Here is an 18710-nt window from a genome sequence, read left to right as displayed (position 1 = left end):
TTTAACAACTTAAAAATCATAACATGTCTTAGTTTTGCAATATGTGCTATGAAAACTGATCTACCTAAAATATGTATCTTTAGTTGAAATATATTAATAGAAACTAAAACATAATTAGCATGACATAAAAGATTATAGAGTTCACACTGATAGTCTTAGAATAGCAAATATATGGTTAGTGGTTATAGTTAATTTTTTTTAAAGGCTTAATTAAGCATGAATTATAAAAATTCTTCAGGAATTGGTCAGAGAATTTAGCAATTTAAAGCATATTTTGAAAAATTTAAAGTTTGTGGTGAAGGTAGTTTCAAGGACAGTATCTATAATTCACAAGCTACAGTATTCAATTTTTTTATCATATAAAATTGATATGAAGTTGAGAGGTACAGACATGCTGCATAAAATTATAAAAGACTAGAAAATAAAGAGGCTACATGGCAGTTTCTAAATGTTACTACAAATTAAGGCACTATTATAAATAAACTCATAGAAGATTAAAAAGAATGAATAGTTTTTATTGGTCACCATTTAAATTTACTAGAAAATAATGTACTAAAAACTGCTTTGGACAAGATCTGTAAGACGCATTCTAAAACATCTGCTTTATTAAGCCAATCTTAATTTTGGGTAAATGTAGATAAAACAATCAGATGAAATAAGACAACACTAAGACATTTTAGGCTTAAGCAGATGACAAACATGTTCTCTTCATTGTCTATAGTTTTGTGTGGTTTTTTTGAGACAGGGTCTTGCTCTTTCAGGAGCTGAAATGCAGTGACATGATCATGGCTCACTGTAACCTTGAACTCTGGGTTCAAGTGAACCTCCTGCCTCAGCTTCCTGAGTAGCTGGTACTACAGGCACATACTACCATGCCTAGCTTTTATTTTTTGATAGGAACAGGGTCTCACTATGTTGCCCAGGTTTGTCTTGAACTTCTGGTCTCAAGCAATCCTCCTGCCTTGGCCTCCCAAAGTACTGAGATTACAGGTATGAACCACCAGGCCAGCCCCTGCCCATAGTTTTTATTTATGGATGACTCACTAATTCATTACGGGTGAATTTATGAATGAATCAATTATTCTGGACTGGACAGGTGTTAGGTTAGAACTGGGTGGAAACATGTAAGTGGTATAAAAGATTTGAGACTCACTGGCTGGACTACCCCTTGAAATGACTAATGCCATTCGCAAGAATTATTTGAATTACAATAATGATAATACATCTGCATAGATGTCTTAGGACAATGAGATGAAGGAGGAAGGCTCTTTATAGATCCAAATTGTCACTATAATTTTAATTTCATGCATTTTATAACACACAAAAAAGCTACTGCACAGGAATCTAACTTGTCCCACATTATCTAAATTTTGCATTGTCCATAAAAGTCCATGCAACAGTCCAAACTTATTTAAAACTTCAAAGCTTATTCATCCTGTCCAGAACATTTCCCTTTAAATAATCATCACTCTTCTCTCCTTATTCCCAAATAACTTCTGTCTACCAAAACTCAGCAAAAATCCAACATCTTTTATAAGACTCTACCTAAATCCTGCTCTGAATACTTCTAATGATGATGTCAGGAATCAAACAAAGGGGTCAAACTGAAAGGGCAACACAATGTCAGTTGCTGTTTCATCAGATTATAGATGTGAAATGAAAATTTAAGAATAAATACAATAGAGATTTACCATTGGTTCTATGCTTTCCATGACTTGGGATATATTCTAGCGGTGAAGTTGACTGAACTTGCAAATAGTTTGAGTGTTGTAGGTAAGGGAAAAAGGAGCACCAAGAATGACTGTGTTCTTGCGTGAACAACTGTTCATGCTGTTTAATAAAATAGGGAAGACTAGAAGAGTAGCACACCTGGGGAGCAATACACCGCATGTATTATGGTATAGTAGTACACCAGTACACTGATTTCCTCCTAAGAACTGCTTATTGACTGTATTGGTTATTTTTACCTCAACTCTATCTAGCCACCTTTACTACATAATGTATTTATGCCTTGTTTCCCTAAATGCCTAGTTCTCTCCTAACATGTTTTGTGTACTTTCTTCAAAGTTCATTACATTATTAGATAAGTTAGAAACCTGAAAACTTATATAAATAGTTATTTTAGTCAGGGGAAAACATCACCATTAATAAAACCAAGGTCTTAGGACTGAATCCTACATAAGCTGGTTAGCTGTGCTTTCTTCTACAAATACAAAAATATACTTCCAACCTTATTCTGTTGTGTTGAAATATAAGTTGGAAAGAAAAGGAAGCTAAGTGAGGTGGCGCTGCAATAACATAAACATAATATCCTTACTCAGCAGCTGAAGGGCAGACAGGACTTAAAGAGTGTGTTTACTAATGGTAGGTAAATAGAACATGATTATTGTTCATAAGTTATTTAACATTTTACTTTAGAATCCATAATTTGTGTTAATTTAAAAAGAGGCTGATTTGAAATTTTCTATGATTTATTTAAAAAGGTAATTTCTAAGTAAAATAAAATAATACAAGCTATAGAAAGAAAATTTAGACTAGGAGAACTGTCATTAAGAATAATAAAGTTGGCTGGGCGCGGTGGCTCAAGCCTGTAATCCCAGCACTTTGGGAGGCCGAGGCGGGTGGATCACGAGGTCAAGAGATCGAGAGCATCCTGGTTAACATGGTGAAACCCCGTCTCTACTAAAAACACAAAACATTAGCTGGGCATGGTGGCACGTGCCTGTAATCCCAGCGACTCAGGAGGCTGGGGCAGGAGAATTGCCTGAACCCGGGAGGCGGAGGTTGCGGTGAGCCGAGATCGCGCCATTGCACTCCAGCCTGGATAACAAGAGAGAAACTCCGTCTCAAAAAAAAAAAAAAAAAAAAAAAGAATAATAAAGTTGGCTAGGCACAGTGGCTCATGCCTGTAATTCCAGCACTTTGGGAGGCTGAGACGGGTGTCTCACCTGAGGTCAGGAGTTTGAGATCAGCCTGGTCAACATGGTGAAACTCCGTCTGTACTACAAATACAAAAATAAACCAGGCGTGGTGGTGTGTACCTGTAATCCCAGCTACTTGGGAGACTAAGGAAGGAGAATCACTTGAACTGGGGAGGCGGAGGTTGCAGTGAGCTGTGATTGCACCACTGAACTCCAGCCTGGACAACACAGTGAGATTCTGTCTCAAAAAAAAAAAAAGAAAAAAAAAATACACACACACACACACACACACATAAAATAAAGTATTCTAGAAACAACTATTAAAAAATAAACAATAACACTGAATTCTATGGCTTAAGATTATTTAAAATTCTGCTCAGTTATAATAAGTTTAGTTTTAGTTATTAACTATTTATACTTGTAAATAATGAAATATATTATTTTTAAAACTATGCTAGTCTTTAAAAAAAACCTCATAATATAATAATAATAATAAAAACTCATAAACTGATTTTTTTTCTGGCCTTCCAGATATGCTAGAAATTTCAAACTACTCCTTTTTCTTACCTTCCTTCCTCAAATTTCTCTAAGAGTGAGTTTTATTTCTCTTTCTTGAATTTTTCTTCTCTCTCTTTTTATACCAGTTCTACTTGAGATTTTTAAATTTTCAGGTTACTGAAAAGTACAGAGATTTAAGTAAGGACTGGGCGTGGTGGCTTACACCTATAATCCCAACACTTCCAGGAAGCCAAGGAAGATTGCTTGAAGCCAGGAGTTTGAGACCAGCTTGGGCAACACAGCAAGACCCCAACTCTATGGGGGAAAGGATGGATCAGTTGTATGCACCTGTGGTCCCAGTGGGAAGCTGAAGCAAGAAGACAGCTTGCGCCCAAAAATTCAAGGCTGCAGTGAACTAGGATAACGCCACTGCACTCCAGTATGGGTGACACAGTGAGACCCTGTCTCTGCACAAGACTGGATTAATTTTCAGTAGAGATAATAGCCTAGATTTTGGCTACAGATCATCCTTTGATCTGAACTTTCTGTAGATTTAATTAGAAATTAATTATCTACAAAGATTCAGCACAAAGAAGTAACAGGGTGGCAGAAAGCTCAAGATTAATAGAAGTAGTAAACAGCTTCCTATTATTTTAGAAAGTAAATGTCTTTACCACTTAATAATCTGGAGAAAAGCAAATATTCATTTAGGAAAGAAAAACATTTGACCCTTCTATTATTCTAAGTATAAACAGACTTAGAATCAAAGACTTGCTTTACTGGGATCACAGACTTGCTTTAATCATCTGCTTGCATAACATAAAAGCAATTCTAAACCTGTAATATGGTGTTTAAAATATTTTATGAATATCCAGCAAGATCTTTAGTATCAGGTAACAGTGAAAAAGAAAGAGAGGTGAAAAATAAATCGAAAAGGAGAAGTTTATTCAACATTAAAAAAAAAACCTCAATCTTTCGAGACCTGTCCTTATTCTAGGAACTACCCACATGGTGGGGAAAAAACCATTAAAAGTTGCAATTTGGCATATCTATATAGCACTTAATGCAACTCAGTAAGGCAAGTATTACCAAAACAAATATATTTTAAAATATACGGGTTAACGGGCTCAAAGATGTTCAGTGAAATGCCCTGGGGTCAAATCCTTACTATGGAGGAGCAATAAAGACTAGAAAAGTCAGCCTTCTCAGTCATAGTCCAGCGCTCTCTTCATTATACAGGGATGTCTACCATTGATATTAATATACGCTTCCTAGTGGTATAAAAAAAATGTCCAATGAAAGCCTCTTTCTGTGATAAATATGCTAATTTTATATAATAATGTCCATATTTAATTATTCTGTAATAAGACAGTCATTTCTTAAAGTATATTCTCTAAGTGAATTACAATCTTAACCCCCCAAATCCTTGCATTTTGATACTGTATAAGATGTATCTACAACTTACTTTATTAGACACAGAAAGGTAAGATGTTATGGTCAAAAACCATGTTTTTAAGAAAAATAGAGGGAAAAAATAAGATATATGTTGCTTTATAAAATAAACTATTCTGTTAACTGTAGATTATTTGTAAATGATGTTTTATCATTTCATTTAAGATCTATGTATCTTTTTTTGGTATCCAGTAACCGGTTAATTGACACAAGAAGGGTAAAAAGGAAATGGCTAAATAGAAAAACTATTTAATGTCTACCTGATGTGAAATATAGACACATTATATTTAATTTCTTCATATATTACTGTGAAATTGTAAACTTTTGCTGTTGTAATACATACATCATTTCAATTCAGAAAAATAAACAATTTCATTTTAAAAAACTAACCTGTCTACTTCATCTCGAGCCACAATGTCTCCTTTCTTTAAAGCTTTTATAGCAAACATCTCATTTGTGTGTCTATATTCAGCTAAAAGCACCTGAAAAAAGATTAAAATAATTATTTTCTTCTTGAGTTATTAATGCTGTAGCTATTCGAAAAAAATTCCAAAAGATTACCTTTCCAAAATGGCCTCTTCCCAAGACAGCACAACACCTGAAATCTTGTAGATTAAACTGAAACTTTTGCTGAGATCTGAAAAGAGAAATTTCAGTTAAAAATAAGACAATAAAGTATGGTACCAAACACGTAGAAGCAAAACTTGGTATATATTCTTTACCTTCTATCCTCAAGTTCTTGAATACCACTATATTCTAGGCCTGGCTGAGGAATATCAGGCTTGTATTCAGATTGAGATTTTGGAAGTATACTATTTCTGTCATTCTCAATGTCAAAAACAGTCTCTGAATCCTGTAAAATTAAATTAAATACTCATTAAACCATAGAAATACCCAGAAAGCAACTTATTTGGTAATGATAAAATCGAGGAAAATATTTCAGAAATCAATATAAATGTTAAAGAGTGAAAAGTAAAATTCAGATAGTCATTCTTTAAAATTTTTTTTTTTCTTTTTTTAGAGGTGGGTCTCACTATGTTGCCCAGAGTGGTCTTGAACTCCTGACCTCAAGTTATCTTTCTACTTCAGCCTCCCAAGTAGCTGAGGCCATTAATTTTATATTAAACTTATCCAAAAAATACAAAAAAACTGGGACAGGTGTGGCGGCTTACGCCTGTAATCCTAGCACTTTGGGAGGCCAAGGTGGACAGATCACCTGAGGTTGAGAGTTCGAGAATAGCATGACCAACATGGAGAAATCCCATCTCTACTAAAAATACAAAATTAGCCAGGTGTGGTGGCGCATGCCTATAATCCCAGCTACTCAGGAGGCTGAGGCAGGAGAATGACTTGAACCTGGGAGGCAGAGGTTGCACTCCAGCCTGGGCAACAACAGTGAAACTCTGTCTCAAAAACAAACAAGCAAGCAAGCAAACAAACAACAAAAGGGAAAACTAACACATTATCATCTTCAATGCATACTGTCAATCAAGTTAGAAGAATAGTGTTTCTGGCAGTATGTCATGTAGTATTAACCACACTCCTATCGTTACCTATTCTATTTAAGTAGCCTATTCTATCTCTTCTGGCCCATGAGCATCCAGAGGCTAACGCCAATGTCTTGCTAACATTAAGAAGTTGGTTATCTCCTATTTAGCTGAAACTAGACCATAAGAAACAAAAATAATACACAGCTCAGTGGCAACTTTAAATGGAAACGTACACCTTATTCACTATGATGCTTTTACTGCTAATTCATTTGGTGAAGAGGAATTATGCAAGGTTTAAAATGGCTTGCCTGTCCTGGTGTATCCAAAACTCTTAATTCAGAAGATTCATCTATTTCTCCAAGGGAAGAAGCTCGTGGTGGGGCTGGAGGAGGTTCAGGCTCAAGATCAAAGTCCAATTTGGTTACTGTAGAATCACTTATGGAAGATAAAGTAACTCACCAAAACAGTAATAGAAAGTCTGTATTTTAAACGGCTTTAAAATTAAAGCAAATGATTTACTTATTAAGTAAACAGAAGACTACTTTCAAGATACTACTTGGGAAAAAACAAGACTCTCAGTACACCTGCTATAATCAACATGTAAGAATGTCCCATTAACTTGTATAAGAGATCCTTAAAATCTCAGACACATACCTAGCTGGAGGTGCTAGTTCTGGGATGCGTACATCAACCACTGGCACTGTAGTAGGCCCAGGAGCTTGAGGACTGAAGGTGCCAGAATGATTTACTGTAGGAATAGCTCTTCTTACTAGCCTTCCCCAAGTGGCAATATTAATATTCATTTGAGGAGCTCTGAGAAATGTTTTGCCTGTAGATATTGAGAATAACAGAAATAAAACAAGTAATTTCTTTATATAACCAAAGGCCATAATTTAAAAATTCATATTCATCAGTTTATAATCTATGAGGAACAAACAAAATTTGTCACTTAAAAAAACTAGTTTTTAGCTATTTGCTAGTAAAGGCAAGTAAAAATAGTGTAAGTTTTAAAAATAAATAGGTAAGAATTTTTTTTTAAGTCTAGTAGTAATATGTGGTTATGGTTTTAAAAAGAAATCTTATATTTTAGAGATATAAGCTATAATATTTATGAATAAATCGGCATTATGTCTGGGTTTCCTTCAAATTTGAGAAAGTAGTGAGAGCATGGTATATGGATAAAATAAAATTGGCCATGAGTTGATTATTATTGAAGCTGGGTGACTGTACATTTCACTAGTCTCTCCACTTACGGACACATTTAAAATATTCCTTAATAAAAAGTTAGAAATAAATGAATAAACAAACAAACAAACATAGATGGCTATTACTATTAAAGTAGTAACTAGATTAAGAAAATAACAAAATGCTATGTATTTGATTGTTAGTAATTACCTTGTTGTTTTGAAAAAATTTTCTTTTGTCTTTGAAGTTTTGGTCTTCTTTCAATAACTGGATTAAAAAAGGTAACCTGCAGTGAAGAAAATTCAAGTTGACATGAAAATAGCATTGGATTTATGGTTCATGAAATCCACTAAACTTATAAAATTTGAAAGCTCAAGGGAATCTTAAGTTATAGTTTAGTCCAGCCCCTCATTTTCCAGATAAGAAAACAGACATAGGATGAGTAATTGATTTGTCTCAAGATCACATACCTATTCAGTGGCATAGCTCAGACAAGAACTCAAGTCATCTGTCTTTCAGCCTAACATTCTATCTACTTCTGTATCATGCTGCCTACATACGTAATTTCAACTGTAGTTAGGCACATTAAATAAAATACATTTATTACCTCTGCAAATAAAGTACCCTGTGGTTCCAAATAGAGACACATGCCATGCCGTTGGTTGTCTAAAAAATCTTCTAACCTCAGAAATTTTACAGCACACAGAGATCGCCAATCACGCCAATAAACTGAAATTTCCAGTTCACGTGACTAGGATAATTAAAAAAAAAAAAATAAAGAAAACAGAAAAGACATCATTGGACACACACTTGAATAAAATATCACAAAAAATATGAAATACAAATACAATAAACAAAAATAACACAAAGGTCACACTGTTTTAAAGAGGTTTGTAATGTTTCTCAACTGTATATTACTTTAGCAAACTTACACATTTTAATTAAAAAAAAAAACCAAAACATATTGTGACATTTTCCAGCTGAGGTATTCTTAAAGTATACATAAGGGGGAACAACCAATACAGATGAATAACCACAAAAACTCCTTCTCTTACAGCTTCAATCTTTTGGATTTCCCTCCTCTAATTCGCCATCATGTGCTATGTTACTGCTATGTTACTACCCCAATGCTTGCTTCAAAGAACTCATTTGAAACTTTGTCTCATTGCTGAGCCTGAAAAAGTTCTGCAAACAGCATTTGTTCTGTACCAACAATGTGCCACATATTGTGCTAATAAGTACTTTAAGAATATTAGGTTATTTAATTTTCTTTTCTTTGGAGGGGTATCTCTTTTTTAGGTTATTTAATTTTCAAAAGAATACCACTCGGTAGCAAGACCCATTCTGCAATGGAGGGGCGGAAAGGCGAAATTCAGATGAAGCTTTATACAGAAAGATACTCATTTATTATAATAATAAAAAATAACTTACAAAGCAAATTAGCAAGAATTTGAACGTTCAAACCCCAGGAACAAGTTAAGTATATTATACCACAGCCATAGGAGAGAATGCACTGTTCAAGTTGAACAATAAAGAAAAAAAATAAAAAAAATTTTTTTTAAAAAGAGAATACACTGTAGACATTGAAATAATGCTTATGTGGAGAAATACATTTAAGGTTTTAATAACCAGTGTTTAAATACACCTGTAGAACATAGTGTCTAAGCTGGGGTCAATTCATACACTAACCTCTACTGTTGTAATGTATATATACTTTTTAATTATAAAGTACTGGACTTTTCTATTATTTTATTGTTCAGGCTTCTGTACACCATCAACAAAAAGAGATAAATGTTTGCCTTTTTAGGGCTCTACAAAGCAATAAATTACTTATTTGATATAACAAATTTCAAGTTATAAACTTATGCATCTTATTATCTAAGCTCTTGGTATAAACAGTAAAAAAATCTATGGACTTTAAATTATAAATCTAGTTGATGCAAATGAACATAAAAACACCTACAAAAAATGCAACATAAAAAAAAAAAAAAAAAAGAATCAAAATGCAATGTGCCAGAGGGCTTCATAGCCAAACACGAAAAGAATTAGAAAAATACATCTATGGCAATGAAGATGTGATTTCAAGGCTTCCCATCTCATTTCTTCTTTCTGAATCATAATTAATATGGGAAAGATTTGTCATGAAAGAAGTATGAGTAGAATATAATTATTTTAAGACTAGCAAATGGCATACAGAAGAGATTGGGTACAAAGACTATAATATTCAAGTTAAAAGCATATTTTGGAAGCAGTTACTTTGGGAAATAAACTGGAAGAAGAATCATGTCAGGATTGGTAATTTAGCCTCCATTATTTTAGATGAGAGGAAGGTAGGTCTACTTTCACCTGCCTTCTTTCACTGTCTCAAGGAAGAATTGCTATGGATGAAGAAGATGCAGGGGACAAAGGCTTGTTATGAATCAGGAAGATGCAAGATGCACACATGCTAGAGATGGAATTAGTACTTGCTAAAAGTTCTTACATTTTTACACTGGCTAAAATGGTAAGATTTTTGTCTCATTGTGAATAAGAGAACTGAATCTAGAATCAAAGAGAAAACTGCTTGGTAGACCTAAGGAATCTCTGTGTGTTATCTGGAAGTCTAAGATCTGAAAGGAAACGAAAAAGCATCAGCCTTACGCGTGGTGGAGAGCAACAAATTTAAAAATGTGTTGCAATTGAAAAAAGAAGAGTACACATCTATCATAAAAGAATTAGCACAAAGAATGCTGAGGTTTCCAAGGTGTTTGCTGAGGAGCCCTGGGGTGCCTGAGAATATTTTCACTTTTCATAGGAAACACAGCGACATCTACAGGACACTGTGAGAACTAGTTCATAGTTTCAACATTAGAACATTCCATATTCCTTCTGGTGATGTCATATCTTTGCTGAGGTGGGTTTTCAACAACAGTAAAAAGCAATTTCATAAGAAGAATCATTGAGGAAAAGAGATGGGAGTGTAGAGTCCTTATGATCCCAAGCTTTGGGAAGTTATATAGTATATAAAAGGCAGACATGTCCCATTAGTTAATTGTAACTATGTACTAATGGAATAAATATATTGTTTTCTCTCAGTATTTGTATTTTTCAAAAACTCCTGATTTAACATGTAAATACTAACTAATAAGCACTTCTTAATAAATGGAACTGTTGGGTATTTCGTTGCTTTGTAGTTTCGCTGCGTTCTCGGCCAGGTTCTAGGCACCATGGCTCCCAGTGGGAGGAAGCAGAAGGCTGAGGCCGCAGTGGTCGCCACTGCCAAGAAGCTAGTAAATGGCGGGGAGGGAGTGGAGGAGGCGACCATTGTTACTGAGCATTACTCGAGGTGATGCGTCTATGGGCGCAATGCTACGGCCCCGAGCCAGTAAAGGTGAACCTGGCCAAACCCCGGAGGGGCAACTTCAAGGTGACGCTGCTGCAGTGCAGAGCTCTGAACTGCGATTAAGAAGGGGGCCCCCACGCAAACTCAAATTCCCTGAGGCTCAAGAGGTGGTGGAAGAGTTGAAGTACCTGTCTTAGGGAGATTTGGGTAGAAGTCCTCATGCTGAGCTTTGTGTCCCTGGTGGCATTGTAACACTAATGATGGAACATGGCCAAACTTCAGTCATGTGCCTAAAGCCATGGTTTCCTCCCCACCAGAAAGGAAGGTTCAATTGTGAGACAACCCTCTAGTAAGGCACTGTAAAAGTTACTGGATTTGGTTTGTTTAATAAAAGTTGAAATAAAGTATCTGAGTAACAGAAAAAAAAAGAAACATTAGAAAGACACTGAACTGAGAAAGTTTGGGAACTTTGATAAAAGTAAAGGACAGCTGGGCTCCACTGCTGAAATAAAAAGGGCAAAAGAAGAAAATGAGAAAGCCTCCATTGCCAAAAAGAAAAGAAAGGTCAAAAAAACTTTCTACTGCCACTAAAAAAGAGAATATTACTCAATGCCTGGAAAATTTAAGAGCTGGGGAAAGGTGAGATTTCTGCAAACGTGTACACAAGAGATGATATTCACTGGTCTTCAATGTGCTTCTGAGAACAACACAGGCTTTTGAAATTTATCAGTTAGGGTCCTAGCAGCTCGCAGATAGTACACTGAAAGAGTTTAAACAGAGTTTTTAAAATCAGCTACTTACGGAGATGTGATTAAAGTTAAACCAACAAGGAATGAAAAGAATCTGAGGTCAAGCAACAGTAGAAATCCATTATCACTCTTAGCCTGAAAGGGCAAGAGGAACTATTAATTATTGCCAGAATCTGATTTAGGTTAAATCTTAAAAAAGGAACTATCCAACAGTTGTGGCCATAGCTGAACGCTGTTGTGAAAAGCAAGGCAAGGCAGGCAAGGAGAAATGGAAACACACACTGCAACTTTCCTTTCTTCCTGCCCTTGGATCTCCTAACACTGTCTCTTATTCTAAGTCAAAGCCAAGTAATTCAAGTAAACTTTGTAGTCATCAGCCCACAAACAAGGTAGGACAGGGAAGGAAGGAGACTGGAATCCACTGGGAAAAAATAGAAAACCACCACTTTAGGTAACAATATACGTTTTCAGTTCAGGAGTCCAATGAGAGTGATTCTCCAGCTGGAACAAATGTAACAAAAAGAAGGAAACTTTGGGATCATTTGGGAGGATGAGAAATACAGAGAGCAGAGGAGGAGACAAAGATAATGGAAAATACAAGGCCATGATCTTGGCAGGAAAAGTTGGCCTGATATAGATGTGGGTTACTGCCTCTGCTCCCTAGACAAACAACTATGATAGAAACTATTATGCTATATCAACTATGCACAACTGCTTCCTATGTCAACCACACATACAAAAAGTTCCAAAGACTTGTAATTATTCCAAACGTATACTTTTTCTGCCTCCATGTCTTTACATATATAGTTCCTATTTCTAATCTTATATCTTATTATCCAACTCAAACCTATATTGTTACACAAGATTAAATTTCTTAACTATTCTTTCCCCCATCCCAGTCCAAATTCTCTCTTCTCATCAAAGCCAAATTAAACATCCATTTCCTCTACAAAGGCATTCTTTAAATCCAGCCCACATTTTTTCATCAAGGTTTTTTAGCTGTAGCTGTCTTTTTATGTATCCTTGTAGGAACCTATGTTTTCAAGTCTGAGGACTCATGGTTGTCATCATTCTGGATATTACTGATTGCTTCTGGAACTCCACTCTGTGTGTTAGTCATTCTTAGTTTATCCTTCATGTCTCTTACTCTCTCTTTCATGTTTTTCATTTCTGTGTCGTTTTGTGCTGTATTCTGGGCAACTTCGCTCTTTCAGGGTACTAACTCTTCTTTTCTTTAACATATCTTCTTAGTTTTCCATTTCGGAAGTTATATTTCCTATTTTTTTTAGTTCTACTTGGTTCTCTTTCTCACCAGCATCAACAATTTATCAATAATGGCCAATAGTACTTCATCTCCACCTTTCCCCCATAAGTATTTGAAGCAAATTTCAGACATCAATAATTTCATTTATTTTAAAACTCTGCTTAGTTTTTTTGGTTCATCACCCATCCTTTGCTCATGTTTTCAAATTCTTCTATTCTTTATATACTATGATCATTTAAATATTTAAATATAAACTTTGAAATATTTTTAAAATCCCATTATCTGCTTCTGCTTGCTCATGGTGGCCATACCCTCATGTATTTTAAAATTTTGGATGCAAGCTCATGTTGGTGGAATTATTATTCCCTAAGCTTCTGAAATACAATAGTTTTTTATTTTGTCTCAAATAATTTATCTTTAACCTACCATACCTTAGAGTCCTTTACGGAAGGAATACCTCTGGCACTTTTGCATTCTTTTAAAAATGTTGCTTAAATTTCATTAATTTTTAAAATTGTTTTCTTATTTGTGTGTGTTTATTTATTTATTGAATAGAATGACGTCTCTCTGTGTTGCCCAGGCTGGTCTCAAACTCCTGGTCTCAAACCATTCTCCCACCTCAGCCTCCCAAAATGCTGGGATTACAGGCATAAGCCACTGTGCCTGGGCTCTTTTGCCAGGCACAGTGCCAAATGGAGGTCTTGAGTATTAATTTACACATCAGAGAGGTAAGTAAAAGCTAAAATGCCTATACTATGCTGTAAAGATGCATGCCCTCCCTGCTGAGATTCCAACCTCTGTCTATCTGGGAATCATTATATTGACTAGAGTGTGTTACATTCTTTGGGTATGTTGCAGGAAAAAAAAAAGGTTAAGAAAAGCTCCTTTTCAGTTTTAATTCTTTTCATTCATCTCATTAATACTTAGTGAATATGTATACTAAGTATCTTCTGTGATAGAGATACAAAGATAAGTAACATATGGTCCAGCTCTCAAATAGTTCATAGTTTTGTTGGAGAGACAGAAATGTAAATCAATACTGGCAATACAGTGGCATATACAATATGCACAATAACACAAAACAGAGAGCTGACCAACTTTTTTGTAAGGGCCAGATAAAGGACATTCAACCTCTATAGTTACCAAAAAGAAAAGCACTGGGATAAAAATGCCTTGTGTATGCATGCACACTCAATAAATTTCTGTAGAATAGGTCACATCTTAATCCTACACCACTTAGTAGTTCTGTTACCCTGGGCAAGTTATTTAACCTTTCTGGGTCTCAGATTGCTTGCCTGTAAAATATGCGTTAATGATATCAACCTTGTAGGGCTGTGTGAGAATTAAAGGAGGTTAATACAACTCCAGCACATAAGTCAATCTCAATATGTTGCCAGCCTGACCAACATGGAGAAACCCTGTCTCTACTAAAAATACAAAAAATTAGTTAGGCGTGGTGGCGCATGCCTATAATTTCAGTTACTCGGGAGGCTAAGGCAGAAGAATCACTTGAACCTGGGAGGTGGAGTTTGCAGTGAGCCGAGATTGCACCATTGCAATTGCACTCCAGCCTGGGTGACAAGAGTGAAACTCTATCCACCCCCTCCCCAAAAAAAAGAATAAGAGATCAGAAGAAAGAAGTAGTTAGAAATATAAGTGTTAATAGGGATAACTAATGAAACAAGGCTATAGGAGAATAGAAAGAATGGAAACTCGGGGGCAACTTGAATCATCATACAATCTATACAGGAAGGAGAGGGACTTCATTCTCTGGAACCAAGGAGGAAGATACAAAAAAAAAATTAGCAGGTGATAGGAGAAATTTGATGCCTAATTGTCTTAAATCTAATCTATAAACAAATCAAAGGTAGAGGACTTTGAGGTGGGATAGAAGACTTAAAGAGACAAGTAAAAGAAAAGCTGCTGGTAATGAAATAAAAATGTGAAATGTGGAATAACTTTTACAAGCCTAGCTGAGATTGAAAACTAAAATTCCTAACAGTAAATGTGATCAATTTCAGCAGCATTCAGGATATAGAACAGAGAAGATAGATGGTAGAACTGATTTGCTGTTGGGAGTTTCCACAGCAGGTAGGTATAAAGATAAGGCTAAAGGATGCTATGGTGGTATCAGTAAAGAAATGCTTCACAGTAACATTTGTTTTAGGGTAAATAGAGAAGAAAATTAAGTTTGGAAGGGGTTGATGGCATGAAAATATCCTGAAGAATCAAGGAAATGAAAATATTTGATCAAACACCTAGCCTTGATAAGAAAAGATCTGGAAGAAAAGCAATAACAAGTGCTATTGTTTACTGAATACCATTCTGTAAAGGTACTATTCTAGGTGCATTAATTAATTAATGAAACGGTCTCATTAGCTGAGCGTGGTGGCATGTACCTGCAATCCCAGCTATTTGGGAGGCTGAGGCAGAGAACTGCTTGAACCCACAAGGTGGTGGTTGCAGTGAGCTGAGACTGCGCCACTGTACTCCAGCCTAAGCGACAGAATGAGACTCTGTCTCAACAACAAAAAAAAAAAAAAAAAAAAAATAGAGACAGAGAAAGGGTCTCACTCTGTTGCCCAGCCTGGAGTGCAGTGGCATGATCTCAGCTCACTGCTGCATTCAACTCCTGGGCTCAAGTAATCCTGCCTCAGCCTTCCCAGTAGTTGGGACTACAGGCTAATTATTCTAGGTGCTTTATGTAGTTATATCATTTAGGAGAACAAGAGACTTGGTGAAAGGTTGGTATATTGAATTTAAGATTTCAATTTGTGGAGCACACAATTCATTTAAAATGACAAAGGAGTAAAGGTATACTACAGTTGAGGAGTTCAAAGACGTTTAAATAACGGTATATTATATGTGTTACTTACATACACAGTCCACCCTCTGTATCTGTGGGTTAGTTATCTGTGGATTAAACCAACCATGACTGAAAATGTTTGGGGAATAAAAGAACAGTTTTATTTGTGCTATATGTAGACTTTTTTTTTGGCCAATATTCCCTAAAAAAATATGGTGTAACAATTTATATAGTATTTACATTGCACTGGGTATTATAATTACTCTAGAGATGATTTAAAGTATACAGGAGGATGTGGGTGGGTTATATGCAAATATACCATTTTATATAAAGAACTTGAGCATCCATGGATTTTGGTATGGGGAGAAGGAGTCCTGAAATCATTCCCCATGGATACCAAGGGACAATTATATACAGATATTTTATATCCCTCATAATGATGGCAAATGTTGGAGGGAAGAATAAAAGTCATCCTTAATTAGCATCAGAGAGTACCTGATGTTCAAGAATAATAGAAACAAAAGAGAAAATGAAGTAGGCAATTCTATACAGTTAACCCATGAACAATATAAGTCTGAAATGCACAAGCCCACTTATATGTGGAATTTTTTTCAATAGATATACTGAAACCTTTTTTGGAGATTTGCAACAGTTTGAAAAAACTTGCAGATGAATCACAGTGTAGAAATATCAAAAACATTACAACAAAGATATGTCCTGAACACATAAAATATATGTAGATACTAGTCTACTTTATCATTCACTACCATAAGATAAACAAATCTATTACAAAATTAAAATTTATCAAACGTACATACACTTACAGACCAGACCTGGTACCATTTGTAGTCAAGAGAAATATAAGCAAACATGAAGATGCAATATTAAATCATAACTGCATAAAATTAACTATAATACTACACTGCTGTAATAATTTTGTAGCCACCTCCTAATGCTCTTGTGGTGAGCTCAAGTGTTAACATATCCATTTAAAACATATGTAAATCTAATTATTTCTTCCTGAGCAGTTCATCTCTCCAGTAAATTGTATATGGCAGTAAAAAGTGCTCTGCCTCAGTTCTTGCACATTTTTCATGGTGTTCAGTGCAATACCATAAACCCTGAATAACACTATAGGGCTCTTACAAAGTACCACTAGTGATGCTGGAAGTGCTCCCAAGAAGCAGAGAAAAATCATGACATTATAAGAAGAAGCTGAACTGCTTCATGTGCATCCTATAGATTGAGGTTTGCGGTTGTTGCTTCTGCCATTTCAACATAAATGAATCCAAAATAAGAACCATTGTAAAAGAAGAAAAGGAAATTTCTGAAGCTGCTGCTACAGCTAGGCCAGCAGGCACAAAAACCTTGTACTTTTGGCAAAATAGACTGTGTTATCAATAAGGCTTCTGGTCAACAGTAGACTATTAGTATTGAAGTCAAAAATGTTATGTGGATTTTAGAGTGCAGAAGTTGGAAATGTGGGCTTGTGCCACCTAACTCCTCCATTGGCTCAAGAGTCAACTGTACAGTTCATAATCTCAAAGAAGTCATATAGCCCCAGAGGAACAGATGACATGTTATTTTTAACAGCAGTGGAATCTGGAAACAGCAAAGGAGAGGTAAAAAGGGTAAGTGTTTTATAGCTTTGTTACAAGTTAAAAAACAGTGTCTCAGATTAAACAATATTCCCAAATGTCAGACAGTTTATAATACACAAAGAAGTAAAAGTATCTTTGTATTCCTATTCTTGTTCTGCTATATTACAGTACTTTACTCCCCATTAAAAAATTTACATGCATTTTTATCCTTTTCTAGGGAAGAAACATTTTTCTCACTGCCATAGTTGCTATGAGAAATAATTTCCCCATTTTCCCTAAATATCTGGATAGGTCTTTACCTCAATACTCTTATTCAAACCTCAGAACCCATTATCCGATAGGAGACTTTGGAAAAGAAACTGGACATGACAAACACAGCCCATTCCTTCTTTTCTCTTGAGAGCCAGGCTGTTCAATGAAGTCAACAGCTTGCTCTTTTCCTCCATGCTTTAAATTTTACATAGCTTAGGGCCCACAGTGATCCAAGGGACTTGACATAACCCACTCTTGCTGCATACCCAACCATACTCTCAAACATCAGCTTACTTTTTCAGTAATATAGATGATATTTTATTTTCCATTAGTCATTTCTTTGTTTCTCTCAACTAGTTCAGAACCTTAGCAACTCCGTACTCACAGGGTTTTTTTTTTTTTTGAGACAGTTTCACTCCGTTGCTCAGGCTGAAGTGCAGTGGTGCGATCTCAGCTCACTGCAACCTCTGCCTTCTGGGTTCAAGCAATTCTCCTGCCTTAGTCTCCTGGGTAGCTGGGATTACAGGAGCCCACTACCACACCTAACTTGCATTTTTAGTAGAGATGGGGTTTCATCATGTTGGTCAGGCTGGTCTTGAACTCCTGACCAAGTGATCTGCCTTCCTTGGCCTCCCAAAATGCTGGATTTGCAGGTTTGAGCCACCACAGCCGGCCCATACGCAGCTTTAAATTAATTACTTTAGTGTCTCATTCTTAAGACAGACATGGATGGCCACACATTTGCCCAAATACATAATATGATAAACAAATTTTTTTTTTTTTTGAGACAGAGTTTCACTCTTGTTGCCAAGGGCTGGAGTGCAATGGTGCGATCTTGGCTCACTGCAACCTCCGCCTCCCAGGTTCAAGCAATTCCCCTGCCTCAGACTCCTCGGTAACTGGGATTACAGGCATGTGCCACCACACCTGGCTAATTTTTGTATTTTTCATAGATACGGGGTTTCTCCATGTTGGTCAGCCTGGTCTCGAACTCCCATCCTCAGGTGATCCACCCGCCTCGGCCTCCCAAAGTGCTGCAATTACAGGTGTGAGCCACTGTACCTGGCCTGATAAAGAGAGACCTGAGTCAGGAGCGGTGGCTCACGCCTGTAATCCTAGCACTTTGGGAGGCTGAGGTGGGTGGATCACCTGAGGTCAGGAGTTCCAAAC

General features: G+C 36.0%; 1 protein-coding gene and 1 pseudogene across 5 annotated transcripts in view; one reads left to right on the top strand and one right to left on the bottom strand.

Moving 5' to 3' along the window:
* Positions 1 to 18710, bottom strand: part of PKN2 (protein kinase N2) — a 155971-nt gene that overhangs the window by 17748 nt on the left and 119513 nt on the right. For 3 of the 5 annotated variants that reach the window (XM_032247792.1, XM_032247795.1, XM_032247791.1), the window contains 7 exons: positions 8154 to 8297; positions 7757 to 7832; positions 7016 to 7190; positions 6670 to 6796; positions 5594 to 5724; positions 5433 to 5508; positions 5262 to 5353 (listed from right to left, as the gene is read on the bottom strand). In XM_032247792.1, the coding sequence (XP_032103683.1) occupies positions 5262 to 5353; positions 5433 to 5508; positions 5594 to 5724; positions 6670 to 6796; positions 7016 to 7190; positions 7757 to 7832; positions 8154 to 8297 (821 nt within the window). The remainder of the gene's footprint in view (positions 1 to 5261; positions 5354 to 5432; positions 5509 to 5593; positions 5725 to 6669; positions 6797 to 7015; positions 7191 to 7756; positions 7833 to 8153; positions 8298 to 18710) is intronic. The other 2 variants (XM_032247796.1, XM_032247794.1) reach the window with 1 other exon arrangement.
* Positions 10753 to 11216, top strand: LOC116529893 (annotated as a pseudogene).

The sequence above is a fragment of the Sapajus apella genome, unplaced genomic scaffold, assembly GCF_009761245.1.
Source record: "Sapajus apella isolate SASKATOON/1434 unplaced genomic scaffold, GSC_monkey_1.0 scaffold64, whole genome shotgun sequence".
In the NCBI taxonomy this organism is placed as follows: Eukaryota; Metazoa; Chordata; class Mammalia; order Primates; family Cebidae; genus Sapajus; species Sapajus apella.
The sequence above is the reverse complement of the archived record's forward strand: the minus strand, read 5'-3'. Positions and strand labels throughout refer to the sequence as shown.